This window comes from Dama dama, chromosome 22 (genome assembly GCF_033118175.1).
Source record: "Dama dama isolate Ldn47 chromosome 22, ASM3311817v1, whole genome shotgun sequence".
Lineage (NCBI taxonomy): Eukaryota > Metazoa > Chordata > Mammalia > Artiodactyla > Cervidae > Dama > Dama dama.
The window spans coordinates 40,452,677-40,467,703 of record NC_083702.1 but is presented as its reverse complement, the minus strand read 5'-3'; the positions used below and the strand labels follow the sequence as shown (position 1 = coordinate 40,467,703).

The 15,027-nt window shown below is 38.5% G+C and overlaps 1 protein-coding gene across 4 annotated transcripts in view; it reads left to right on the top strand.

The window, feature by feature from the left end:
• The window catches only part of DENND5B (DENN domain containing 5B), a 212,454-nt gene that overhangs the window by 97,815 nt on the left and 99,612 nt on the right, over positions 1-15,027 (top strand). For all 4 annotated transcript variants that reach the window (XM_061125229.1, XM_061125230.1, XM_061125228.1 and 1 more), the window contains one exon: positions 9,168-9,834. In XM_061125229.1, coding sequence (XP_060981212.1) covers positions 9,168-9,834 — 667 coding nt within the window. The remainder of the gene's footprint in view (positions 1-9,167; positions 9,835-15,027) is intronic.

Below are 15,027 nucleotides of genomic sequence, written 5' to 3'. Positions count from 1 at the left end.
AGAGAAGTTAAGTAACTTGCCTATGATCCCCACAGCTAATTAGTACGTACAACAGACCTTCAGCAGCCCATTTTCTTTTCCTGCCATTAATCTGTGTGGTGAATTTGCATTAATTAATACATAGATGCTTTGATAACAGTGATAATAGTTTGTTTCCTGGAGAGGAGCCTGATGGAAGCTGCATGATTACAGTTTTTATATTTCCAGGAATGTTATATGATGGGTCTGTAATTTATCATGTTCACAAAGTAAGGTAGGAAAGGAACTTAAATGTCTCATTTAGACATTAGTAGGAATTTGTTTATAAGGAATGTAAAATAATGTAATGAGTTACCAGTGGTGATTGTAAGTCCCATTAGAGGTTCTTAAAAATTTAGTCGGTCATAATTTTCAGGTCAGTTAGGAACAGTTCTTCCTAGAAGTCTGGAAAATATTTTGTACCTCCATGAACTCTGCAATTATAAAAATCAGGGGGCCCCAAAGTGAGCAAATCAGAGATGAGGCACCATAGGCACAAAAATGATTAAAGGTGGACTAAGACACATAGATGTGGTTCTTTTTGAGTATTTTAAAGGTGGAACCAAAAGATCCCATTATGATGTGGTACTGTAAGGGAAGAAAATATTTGGTGGGTATCTGTTAGGTCCCTTATGTGTTACTTTCACACACTTGCTTACATGTGCCCGGTGAGGAGGATTATTCGTATTTTGCAGAGATTGTTGCCCAGAGTTGTACAGGGAGTCTCAGAGATTAAATACAGATTATTTTCACTCTGCATGCTGCTTCCCCCAAAGAAAAACTATATATTTTTAATAACTTGGTTTTCACCTGCTCAGTGATATATTTCTATATCACAGTAAACCCATTCCAGTCTGATGTTACTCCAAGAAGGGAATATCATGGTACCTTTTCTAAGGACAGATGACTAAGGTACATGGTACTTCGACTTTGATTCTTTCCAGAGCATGGTATAGTTACTTCTCTAAACTGTTGCCCTATTCCAGAGTAACAGGAGATGTCACTTTGCTAGAAGTTAATACTGTAGGGCCTAGCCTCATCTTTGGTGAAGATAGCACTGTACATATTAAGTAGAATACAACTGTTAGTCATACTTAGGAGACTTGAAGAAGTGCAGACAAGCTTCTGACTAAAATAGTCAGCAAACAGCAGTGACAAAAAATAAATTATCAGCTGCTTATGCCAGAAAATTAATGGAAATATATTAATGATATAAGAGTACCTAAATGAAACAATGGAAAAATGGATGAGAATGTAAATAGATCATAACACGAATCTTCTTAAATTAGTAATATGTTTCAAAGTATTTATAAATTATTCTGTGAGAAGTCAGAATGGTGTCCAAAACTAGATTCTTATTATCATATGAATCCACAGTCATTTTGAACAAAATGCCACACTTGATGTGTTTTATTAATCATTTGGGTGTCTTCATAGTAATATATCTGTGTTAACCTTTGCCTCTGTCTAGCATTTATCTTTTGGAGAAGGAAATGGCAACCCACTCCAGTACTCTTGCCTGGAAAATCCCATGGACGGAGGAGCCTGGTAGGCTACAGACCTTGGGATTGCGAAGAGTTGACACGACTGAGCAGCTTCACTTTCACTTTTCACTTTCATGCATTGGAGAAGAAAATGCAACTAGAAAATGCAACTAGGCTAGGCAACCCACTCCAGTGTTCTTGCCTGGAGAATCCCAGGGATGGGGGAGGCTGGTGGGCTGCCGGCTATGGGGTCACGCAGAGTCGGACACGACTGAAGCGACTTAGCAGCAGCAGCATTTATCTTTAAAGCAATTGTCTGCTTCCTTGACTGTCTTTAATATTTTCTTTACCTCTTTTCTCTGAGTTATTTTATGTAAATAGGAAACATTTCCCTCTGAAGAATAGACTCGTAGGCTTGTGTTTGGATGCTTAAACACAATACAGCGTTTTGTTTATTGCTGCAGATCTAAAAGGATTTGCTAGTACTCCTTGAAAATCTCTGTAATGCATTCCATTAAACTAGTCTGCATTTGGGTCATAGATTTACTGCCCTTAATTTCCTCTTTGATTTATTAGTAAGTGTATTTGTATGAAGCTATAATTTATTCCCACCTAAAGGTAGAAAGCTTTGTTCTTAGCTTTAGTAAACCCCCACTCCAGTAAGTTACTGCCTTCTATAATATCACTCATTCTGCTAACAAAGTGGAGCTTTGAATAAGAATCATTAATTTCATACAAATTAAGTCCCCAAAAGCAATGAAATTTGTTAAACAAACGAACAAAAAAAATCCATGTATATGAGTGCAGTGCATATGTAACAGAAAATAGGTATGTGACATTTGAAATTTTCTGAATTAATTGCTTTTATATCTCTTTTGGTTGTGGATTCACAGATTTTTGTGGGGGAAAAAATGGAAATATCATAAAACAGAGCAAAACAATCATATACCCACCACCCAGAAATAACAGATGTCAACATTTGACAAATTTGCTTCAGATCCATACCTTTCCTCTTAAATGAAACAAAGCAATGCAAATGGAGCTGAAGTTCCCCGCCCCCTCACCCCTCCATTTCACATCTCCTAATGAAATGGATAGGGAGGCCTGGCGTGCTGTGATTCATGGGGTCGCAGAGTTGCGGACACAACTGAGCGACTGAACTGAACTGAATGAAATCTGTGTATTAGTGTTTGTGACTGACTGTCTATGTAATGTTCTAGTAGATAGAGCTTATCCTTAAGAATGTAGTGAACCTAGGAATGGTTAGGAAGAAAATGTGGTCAATACCTTTTTAAGCATGTTCTGTGAAATATAAAGATTCCATTTTGTGTATATGTCCTGTAAATAAAACATCTGATATATAAATTTTGAGATAATTGAAGAGTAATAACTATTATATAGCTCTTTATAAAGCTCAATTTACTGTTTACTTTGATCCCAAAGAAGAGTGGAGTGGAAAGATGAGTAAAGAGTAAAGGATACATTGTAACTGGCCCCCTGCTGCCTCTCTTTTTCATTCTCCATACTACAGCTTCTGTTTCTGCTTTCCTTCCTCTCTGGAACGCTCTTCTACTTCTTCCTCTAGTGAATTCTTCATATTGACATTTCAGATTTCATTTCATTTCATTTATTTATTTATTTATATTGCTTTATTTATTTGGCTGCACCGGATCTTAGTTGCAGCATATGGGATCTAGTTTCTTGACCAGGGATTGAACTCAGGCCCCCTGCATTGGGAGTGCAGAGTCTTAGCTACTGGACCACCAGGGAAGTCCCTCAGATATTTAAACATGATTTCCTCAGAGAAGCCATCCTTGACCACCACCTTCCACCACCCTTCCAACATTTAGCCAGGTCCCCTTAAGTTCTCTTGGCACCTTATACCTTTTTATAGCACCATTACAGTTACAATTAATTAACTGTATAGCTGGTTGTCCTACTCCTTGTCTCCTGCTATAAAGTAAGAACCACTAGGACAGGAACACACACTTATTCATTGTGATAGGTGGCTCAGAGTTAAAGAATTCGCCTGCTTAGCAGGAAATGCAGGTTTGATCCCTGGATCTGGAAGATCCCTTGGAGAAGGAAACGCAACCCTCTCCAGTATTCTTGCCTGGAAAATTCAATGGGCAGAGGAGCCTGGCAGTCTACAGTCCATGGAGTTTCAAAGAGTCAAACACTACTTAGCGACTAGACCACCGTATCCTTAGCTTTGCACATAGTTGAGGTTCAGACCATTAAATAAATGAAGGACTATATGCTCACTTATAGAACTTCACTTCCCCATCTTTGATCAGGTATCACCTCCATTGCAAAACTGTCTCTTAAGCAGAATAGTTAAGTGCTCTGTCTTCTCTGTTCCTGAAACACATTGAATACACTCTGTAGCAATAGGGATCACATTATTTTGTAATTGTTGGTTTATATATCTCTCTTTCCTATTAGAATGTAAGCTCCCAGAAGTAAAGAATTATTTTCATATTTGTCTTCTGAGTTATATGACATAAAGTAAATGTTTATTAAATGAAGAAGGGAAAGAGAAGGAAAGAAGGAATGGAAAACTGACTCATTAAGAGTTTTCTGAATAGCTTTTATTTGTAGTATAAGAGAAAAGGAATGGGATTAATAGAACCGTAGAAAATGGGGGAAAAAACTGTTATAGTTCTAGCCACACTGACTAAAAGAGTCCAGAGAGATAATAAGGATATTTGGTCTCTCAAACCAGGAAAGGTACACAGCATTGTGAGCCTACTGTGGCTCGAGTAATCTAGCCAGTGACAATCTGGTTAAGTTTTTTAGTTGTGAGAGTTGGGTGGGGAAAGGATATTGTTAGTAAACATCAGTATTAGAGGATAAAAGATATTGATTGTCATGGTGAGCAAATCTTGATTTATAGCTTAGAATTATGAAAAATAAACAATTCATATGATTCTCACTTTTAAAAATGAAAAAGCAATAGCATTTTCCAATTATGGTTCCCAGATTAGAAATATAATTCTTAGTTTTTTTTATTTGTAAGAGAGTTTAAGAGTTCTTAATCTCTGTTATCTGTAGCATGGAAAGTCATTCTTCACTTTGGGCACAACTTTTGGAAAGATTTTCCTGTAAATGTTTGAATGCATGCTAAAGAAAGCCACAGACCCTTAAGGGAATATTTGGCAGCTCTTCAAAAACAGTTTGAGCTTTAATTTAATGGTTTATGATGTCAGGAAAGCCTGACAATTAAATTAAGTCTTTATGTTGACTTTGGAGGTCACTGTGTTTCTGTATTGCCTACTTGATGTATAAAGAGAACCATGGACTGAATGAAGAGATGAACTAAATCTGATCTTGTACCCTGAGCTGTTGTTTCTGATTGTTTTCTTGTTCGTTGATTTATTCATTCATTTAAAAGATACTTATGTATCCTGTGCACTATGCTGTGCAGGTTTGAGCTTAGCCTGAGGCAAGACTGATTCAGATCATCCTTCCTGTAACCTTTATTGACTCTAGTAAATGTGTCAGATGAATTTTCATTCATAATCAGTAGAGGATCTCATTGACTTGTTATAACGAAAGCAACCTGATTCTAAAGGCCTAATTATGAAAATATCCTGCCATGGCCTTTTTTTCCAAGATTAGGAATAAGCAAAATTTCCCCCCAACAAATCCAGATATTCATGTGTTTTATCTAAATCTGTATCTTATTCTGCCCAAATATACGCAGTAATTTAATTTTTGTCAACATACATATATAATAATGATTAAAGCTACTATAGCTGTTTCCAATTCTCATGTTCAGTGATGTGAAATATAAAAACATTTTCACTGAGATATTTATGCTGAGCTTCACAGTTTTTGCTTTTTACCTTTATCAGTCACCATTTATTATGGCCCAAATACTACATTGTTCCATGTGTGGTACTCTTGAATGGTTAGAGCTATTACCAGTCCTTGAGTAGTTTTTCAGTCTAGAGATGAAACAAAATTAGAAAAATGTCTGATGTGTGTCATACATATGCAATGTACATATATATACTGTGGTGCAAGGCTTTAACTACTTCATTCAGTAAAAGCTTTTTAGAGAAGTGACATTTTAATGGCATTTATGGGATGAAAATACTATTTTTTTATGGAAAGAAAAATTAAGGCCTCTTTAAGGTAGTTATATGGAGACTTACAGGAAGTAAGGAAGTGTTCTGGGTATCCATAGCTGCGTACCAAACCATCTCAGTGTTACTTAAATGACTTAAAACATAGACTTGCAGTTTTTTTTTCCCCACACAAAGGGCCAGATAGTAAATAGCTGAGTGTTGTGGGCCGTGCAGTCTTTTTCACTGTGATTCAGCTCTATTGTTGTAGTGCAAAAGCAGCTAGACAGTGCTTAAATGAAGAAGTGCCAATAAGATTGTGTACCAATAAGATTTTATTTTCAAAGGCATGTGGCAGATTGGATTTGACCTAAAGGCTCTTCATTTAAAACAACAAAGCCATCATTCTGCTTACAGAACTGCAGTTTGGGTAGGGTTTGGCAGAGTAGCCCTCCTCTTTCTAGCAGGTGTCAGTTAGGGTGGATTGAAGGCAGAGGACTAGGATTGTCTGAAGGCCCACAGCAGAGTAGGTGAGCTGAAGAGCAGTGGAGGGTGGAGCAAGAGCTGCTGGGGCCGAGTGATGTAGGGCCTCACAGGGGCCTTGTAGTGTGAAGATTTCACCTTTCTAACAAAATGAGAGACCATTGGAGGGTTTTGAATAGTGGCAAGATCGAACATATTTTTTTAAGAATCACTTTGGCTGCTATATGAGGAGCAGGTTATTGAGGACAAGGACAAGGAGATGGGTTAACAGGCTATTATATTAAATAGTCATCCAGATGAGAGAAGAGTATGGCTTAGATTAGAGTAGTAAGAGTAATAATGGAAGTAATTTGTTCCTGAATATATTTTTGAAGGTAGAACTGGTCTTTTTTGATGGATTGGGTAATGGAGTGAGCGAGAAAGGAGTCAAGGGTGACTCCGAGGCTCTGAGCATTCCTGCTGCCTCCTTAGAACCTCTGGGGAAGCCACCGCCCTCACATGCCAGAAGGTTGATGTGCTTAGCAGCACTCTGTTTCTGTCCCTGTCCTGCTGAAAACCCTCCAGAGGTTTCTCATCCCCCTCCTCAGACTTCTGCTGTGACTCTCCAAGGCCCTTTGGGGTGCAGTATCTCCTGCAGTCACTCTCCGCTCCCCGCACCTTCCATTCTGCTCCCCACCCACAGTGAACCTCATGTTCTGTCTTCTGGGCTTTTGCCCATGCCGTCTGTACCTTCATTTCATCTCGTTAACACCTGTACTTATCCTCAGGTCTCCACTTGGGCTTCCTTCATTTTTTTCCCCCTGGTCATTTGTTATTTTTAGTCACTAAGTCATGTCCACCTTACCTACCTCCTGAGAAATCTGTATGCAGGTCAAGAAGCCACAGTTAGAACTGGACATGGAACAACAGACTGGTTCCAAATTGGGAAAGGAGTACATCAAGGCTGTATATTGTCACCCTACTTATTTAACTCATATGCAGAGTACATCATGCAAAATGCTGGGCTGGATGAAGCACAAGCTAGAATCAAGATTACCAGGAGAAATATCAATAACCTTAGATATGCAGATGACACCACCCTTATGGTGGAAAGTGAAGAGAAACTAAAGAGCCTCTTGATGAAAGTGAAAGAGGAGAGTGAAAAAGTTGCCTTAAAACTCAGCGTTCAGAAAACTAAGATCATGGCATCCAGTCCCATCACTTCATGGCAAATAGATGGGGAAATAATGAAAACAGTGAGAGACTTTATCTTTTTGGGCTCCAAAATCACTGTAGATGGTGACTGCAGCCATGAAATTAAAAGACGCTTGTTCCTTGGAAGAAAAGCTATGACCAACCTAGACAGCATATTAAAAAGCAGAGGCATTACTTTGTTGACAAAGGTCCATCTAGTTGAATCTATGGTTTTTCCTGTGGTCATGTATGGTTGTGAGAGTTGGGCTATAAAGAAAGCTGAGCACCAAAGAATTGATGCTTTAGTACCGTGGTGTTGGAGAAGACTCTTAAGAGTCCCTTGCACTGCAAGGAGATCCAACCAGTCCATCCTAAAGGGAAATCAGTCCTGAATGTTCATTGGAAGGACTGATGCTCAAGCTTTGGCCACCTGATGCAAAGAGCTGACTCATTGGAAAAGACCCTGATGCTGACAAGGATTGAAGGCAGGAGGAGAAGGGGACGACAGAGGATGAGATGATTGGATGGCATTACTAACTTGATGGACATGAGTTTGCACAAGCTCCAGGAGTTGGTGATAGAGAGGCCTGGTGTGCTGCAGTCCATGGGGAGTCAGACACAACTGAGCAACTGAACTGAACAGAACTGAAGTCATGTCTGACTCTTCTGCAATCCCATGGACTGTAGCCCACAAATGCTCCTCTGTCCATGACATTTCCCAGGCAAGAATGCCGGAGTGGATTACCATTTCCTTCTCCAGGGGATCTTCCTGATCCAGGGATAGGACCTGTGTCTCCTGTGCTGACAGGCGGATTTTTTTATCACTGAGCCACCAGGAAAGTGCCTTTAAAGCCATGGTACCTCCCTCTTTTCTCATTTATGTCTTCCTACTGTGTTTTTCCTAGCAGCCTATATTTACCCTATCACAGCACTTCTCATGGTTTGTAGTTTATATATATTTTTAATAGTCTGTTATCCTTATTGCACTGGAAACTCCAGGGAAGCAGAAACTGTATTTCTCACCATTGTATCACTATCATAGGGCCTAGCTCAGAAAGGTGGTTAATAAGTGTTTGTTCACAGTTTTAATGAAAGTCATAACTCTTAAGGGAATTAAATTTTTTTGTAATGTGGGGATTTGGGAGAACTTCTAAATTTTATACCAGATCGATTATTAAATCTGAAATAAAGGAAAAAAAAGTCATAATGTATGGTAAAATTATTCCTATGCAGAAAGCATATTGTAATACAAAAGTAGAAAGGAATAATAGAAAAATTAATAATGATCATTATTTTAGGATAGTTCAATTATAATTCTGTTTTCCTTAGTATATTTCAAATTTTCTATAATTTTTCTTGTTTAAATATTTTAGACTCAATTCTAATTTTTTATGCTTTATAAAGTATCTTAAATATAGCATCTTTATGTTTTCAGGTAATTTTATTCTCAAATTTGACTCAATCCTGGGTTGTTCCCAAGACCTGGGGCAGAATCTCTGCTGGAAATAATCTCAAGTGTTTGGCTCTACCCTTCTCCTTCAGTAAAGAAAAATCAATCTGTTTTCAACATTTATTTTTCTAAGGACAAAGTATTATATTGTTCAAAAGAGCAAAAATTATACTTTTGTTTTTGTTATTCTGTGTTTAACTTTTTCCCATTTATCAAATGAACCTTCACCTGTTTCTGTATTCCTCTGAAACATTATCGACTTTACTCTAAAAATAGTCCTTCAATATTAAATATTTGTAAAGTGTCCTTGCATATTTTGTCTTAAAGTCACTGATGCCGCAAATGTCATAAATAAAGAAACTAAGGCTCAGAGAAGTTACATGACTTAATGAAGGTCATAAGCTCAGATAGAACTTCACAACCATTTTTCTCTGGTTTGAATTTGTTCATATACTGCCTTCTGATGCTTTTCTTCTCCTTCCTCCACAGTTGTGCATGCCTAAAGGGCTGTCTTTCAGAACACAAACTGACAACAAAGACCCTCAGTTCCACTCATTTATAATTACCCGGGAAGATGGTTCTCGTACCTACGGTTTTGTTCTCACTTTTTATGAAGAAGTTACAAGTAAACAAATCTGCACAGCAATGCAGACACTCTACCAGATGCACAATGCAGAGCATTACAGCAGTGTGTACGCTTCATCCTCCTGCAGCATGGATTCACTGGCAAGCAGTATTGATGAGGGAGATACAACTTCCCTTTTGAAACTCCAGCGATACAACTCCTATGACATCAGCAGAGACACCCTGTATGTTTCAAAAAGTATATGTTTGATCACACCACTGCCTTTCATGCAGGCCTGCAAGAAATTCCTCATCCAACTTTACAAGGCAGTTACCTCACAGCAGCCACCACCTTTGCCTCTTGAGAGCTACATCCATAATATTCTCTATGAGGTGCCCCTTCCACCTCCAGGGAGATCACTGAAGTTTTATGGTGTTTATGAACCTGTCATCTGCCAGAGGCCGGGGCTCAGTGAGCTCCCCCTCTCCGATTACCCTCTCCGAGAGGTCTTCGAGCTCCTGGGCCTGGAGAACCTGGTGCAGGTGTTTACCTGTGTTCTTTTAGAGATGCAGATCCTTCTCTATTCACAAGGTAGGTCTGCCCTAAATTTTAGGTCTCCCAAAACCAAGTACTTATGCTCTCTGCTACTGGGGTGTATTATTAGGGCCAAATAATTGGTAGTCAGTAGTCTTTTCTGTCTTGTGTAAAAGGAGAGGGTTTTAGGTAGGACCAGATGCCAAGAGGTTACTTCTCTTTTAGGTGACTATGGCTGTAGAGAAAAAAAAAGGGAAGAAATATAAAAGCATTAGCTTGGCTGACTTGCATATATTATTTTTTTTAATGGAAGTAACCCTTTTTTCCTGATAATACATATTCATTGTAAAAGAAGCATATTTCTCTTTATAATAAAAGGGAGAGAATCCTCTTACTACCAAGACCATGTAGACTTCTCTTGTTTTTTTTTTCCTACAGATTAGTAAAGGTTCCCATCAAAACTCAGCTGACATTGGAAAGGGACAGACAGAATTGTTAACTCTGAAGCTTCCTAAGGTGATCACCTTTGGATCTTTGCCTATGGGTGATTTCATGGAGTGAGAGAAGGGTACAGGCGTGTGAAACAGACACGATTCTCCTAGGTCTAACAGTTCCACCGAAGTTAGATGGAGTTTTTATGTTTTGTTTTTAATCCCAAAGGAAGCTATCGTTGTGATGCTTTTCATTCAGAATTCTCCCAAAACATACTTTAAAAACAAACAATTTGGGTTTTATTTTAACCAGTGCACCTGCGATGACTGATGTTGAGCCTAGACTAAAGCACTGGTTCTAGTCTGAACCTGAATTTGCAGAGGAGATAGAGAATAGAGATGCTGTGTTTTTTGGATAGTGAATTGACAGAAAATATAAAATAGTACCTGTGCGTTGATGGGTGTTTTGAAAAAATGTGGCACAAATATTTGGTTTAGCATTTTGCTAACTTGTATTTAGGCTGGCAGAACTGTAGTGCCGTCTTCTCACTGTTGCTGTCAAACTTATTTTACCAGTTTCCTTTTTTTCTTCTCTATTTTAAATTATAAATGAGGCTAAGCCAAGTAGGCTGTATTTGTACTTCCCCATCTTGTGTGTATGTTGACACTGTTTGTGTGTTGACAGCCCTTCACGAGGTTGTATTTTCTTCAGTTTATCCCCATCATGTTCTCTGATAATGTGTTCCAATGTCTCAGTTTTTGTTGTCAGGAAATTCTTCTCTAATGACTAATTTAAATTCTTTCCTGTCCTCGTGCTCTCACTTTCTTAGTGCTGGTCATTACCTGCAGATCACCCTTTGGTATCCAAAATATTTAGTGTTAAGTAATTCTCTCTTTTCAATGTCTTCCTTTTTTCCCTGAAAGGATTGGGATTGGAGAGTTGCTTGGAGGGGCAAGGGCTTGGAGCTTAATACTTTCAGGTTTATTAACTTATTAGTAAAAAGAATTTTAGATCCTAAATTTTCAAGAGATCTTCCCAATCATTTAGTTCCATGTCCTGTTCTACCTAGAGAAGCAATTTGGTTTTTGAAGTGAAATTTTGAATATTGGTTTTTGAAGTGAAAACAATCATGGGTTCAAATCTCTGTTCTCTAACTTGCTAACTAAACCTTGGGCAAGATACGTAATCTTCCTATGTGTAAATCAGTTCATCTTTATGGAGATAACAGGTTTTTTCTTTCCTCTCTCACTGATTTGTTCTGACAAAGAAATCTGTGCTGACTAAACGATAGCCAATGTTGTTGTAATTATTATCAGTTTTATCAGTCCTACATAATCCTTTATAAATTATGCACATCTTAAGTTGTGAGAATCTGACATATTCAGTTCAGTTCAGTTCAGTCACTCAGTCATGTCTGACTCTTTGTGACCCCATGGACTGCAGCACGCCAGGCCTCCCTGTCCATCACCAACCCCCGGAGCTTTCTCAAACTCACGTCTATCAAGTAAGTGATGCCATCCAGCTAACTCATCCTCTGTCATCCCCTTCTCCTCCTGTCTTCAGTCTTTCCCAGCATCAGGGTCTTTTCCAATGAGTCAGTTCTTCCCATCAGGTGGCCAAAGTATTGGAGTTTCAGCTTGAGCATCAGTCCTTCCAGTGAATATTCAGGATTGATTTCCTTTAGGATGGACTGGTTGGATCTCCTTGCACTCCAAGGGACTCTTTTTAAGAGTCTTCTCCAACACCACAGTTAAAAAGCATCAATTCTTCGGCGCTCAGCTTTCTTTATAGTCCAACTATCACATCCTACATGACTGCTGGAAAAACCATAACTTTGACTAGATGGACCTTTGTTGGCAAAGTAATGTCTCTGCTTTTTAATGTCTCATATATTACTGCATTTAAAATATTAACTGTTAAATTAAATAGTCCAGGCATTTGTTTCAGGGTTGAGAACTTAACAAACTTTCTCTTATACTGAAAGTCATGCTTTTTAAAGGAAAAAAACCCTTCATTATCACACTTCCTGTTTTAAATAGCACTGTATGTCTTGGTGCTTTTGCACTGTCTTTCTGCTCTACTTCATTAGCTAATTCCATTTAGTTTATGGAGTCTGTTGAAAAGTTACAATTGATTAATATCTACACATTTATTTCAATTTCAAACTAAGAAGGCAATATTTATGAGCATGTTTTTGTACTCAAATGAGTTTAGTTGGTTTTTTTTCTTTCTTTTTGAAACTTGGTCTTTGATGCTGAGAAGAAGAATGAATCCTGAGATTGTAGAATTGTACATATATATTTTTTTAAAGTGTCATACAAAAAAAAAAACCTTATAATTTTCTAATCATTTACAGAAATCACTTTGTATTAGGAATTATATGTTAAAATGCCTTGTACATTTTTGTTTTTCCCCCAACACTTAATCCTCTCAATAGTGAGTTATTACTGCCCATGCTTTTAATGTAGGGGGAAATTAATGTTCAGGGAAGCTTAGTAACCTACCCAGAATCACATAGCTGTTGGGTAGTGTGGTAGAGCTGAGAATGGGCTGGGATCTGTCTTTCTGCAGAATTCTTACCCAGTGTTAGCTGTATTGGACACTGCACTTAACCTCTCCTTATCTATCTCATTATTTATTTTTATTTTTTATTTTTAAAATTTTTTGGCCACAGTGCCCAGCATATGGGACCTTAGTTCCCCGATCAAGGATTGAACCCATGCCTCCTACAGTGGAAACTTGGGAGTCTTGACTGCTGGACTGCCGGAGAAGTCCCCATGTCTCAGTATTTATTTTTAAATTATAAACTCACCTCTGAGGGTCTTTTGTAAAGGTTCCATATTAAATAATTGTACATTATCTGTGTAAGTGCACATCTTAACAGCAGGAGACCCCAGTTCAATTGGTGGGTTGGGAAGATCCTCTGGAGAAGGGGTAGGCTACCCACTCCAGTATCCTTGGGCTTCCCTGGTGGCTCAGCTGGTAAAGAATCCGACTGCAATGTGGGAGACCTGGGTTCAGTTATGGGGTTGGGAAGATCGCCTGGAGAAGGGAAAGGCTACCCACCCTAGTATTCTGGCCTGGAGAATTTTATGGACTGTATAGTTCATGGGGTTGCAAAGAGTCGGACATGATTGAACAACTTTTACTTCACTTCTCCCATTAGAGAAAGAAAGGAATGAACTAAGAGTTGTTGGGTTGATCTGTACTCTGGTGCCATTTTTCATTTCTCCTGACTGTGTTTAGGGTTTTTAATATATCTGATCATTTCTTGTTCACTGATGTCATAAAATTTTAAAACATTGCAAATGTTGAACAATTACCATGAAAACCCAAAGTGAATAAAAGTATAGATGGATTTCAGTGATGAAGATGTCTTTCTAGACTGATTTGAAATTCTTATCCATAGCCCATATAAATCTATCCAGTCTGTTGTTTTGAAAGTGTGTAAATCACAGTCACTTTGCAGTGGTAACTAGCTAGACATTTTATTTATTTATTTTTTTTTTTTTCATTTATTTTTATTAGTTGGAGGCTAATTACTTTACAGTATTGTAGTGGTTTTTGCCATACATTGACATGAATCAGCCATGGATTTACATGTGTTCCCCATCCTGAACCCCCCTCCCCCCTCCCTCCCCATCCCATCCCTCTGGGTCATCCCAGTGCACCAGCCCCGAGCACTTCTCTCATGCATCCAACCTGGACTGGCGATCTGTTTCACACTTGATAATATATATGTTTCAATGCTATTCTCTCAGATCATCCCACCCTCGCCTTCTCCCATAGAGTCCAAAAGTCTGTTCTGTACATCTGTGTCTCTTTTTCTGTTTTGCATATAGGGTTATCGTTACCATCTTTCTAAATTCCGTATATATGCGTTAGTATACTGTATTGGTGTTTATCTTTCTGGCTTACTTCACTCTGTATAATGGGCTCCAGTTTCATCCATCTCATTAGAACTGATTCAAATGAATTCTTTTTAATGGCTGAGTAATATTCCATGGTGTATATGTACCACAGCTTTCTTATCCATTCGTCTGCTGATGGGCATCTAGGTTGCTTCCATGTCCTGGCTATTATAAACAGTGCTGCGATGAACATTGGGGTACACGTGTCTCTTTCAGTTCTGGTTTCCTCAGTGTGTATGCCCAGAAGTGGGATTGCTGGGTCATATGGCAGTTCTATTTCCAGTTTTTTAAGGAATCTCCACACTGTTCTCCATAGTGGCCGTACTAGTTTGCATTCCCACCAACAGTGTAAGAGGGTTCCCTTTTCTCCACACCCTCTCCAGCATTTATTGCTTGTAGACTTTTGGATAGCAGCCATCCTGACTGGTGTGTAATGGTACCTCATTGTGGTTTTGATTTGCATTTCTCTGATAATAAGTGATGTTGAGCATCTTTTCATGTGTTTGTTACTGGCTAGACATTTTAAGCAGAGAAGGAATTCAAGAGGTAAAAACTCTTTTTTAGAACCCTGAATCAGAAAAGAATACTTTTCTTTGAGGCCTAGAAATACTTGGAGCAAGACAGTGGGAAGATTGGAGTCTGATCATCTTTTCAAAGAAACAGTGGAAGAATAAAAAGAATTTAAACAGCAGGGTCTAACTTTTGATACCAGTAATTAAGGTCTCAGTACACTTTTGGACCTTGCTTATGTCCTTTGATTGGTCACAATGGAAATAAGCAGTTACTCACAGCCCATGCTGCACTGGCTGCCTGTGAGCCTTCACAGTGCTCCTCTCCCTCCCCTCTCTTTGCAAGCTGTGCATGAATTAACCTTGTCAGAAAGTAGAAGCTGCTTGAAGCTTTCTTG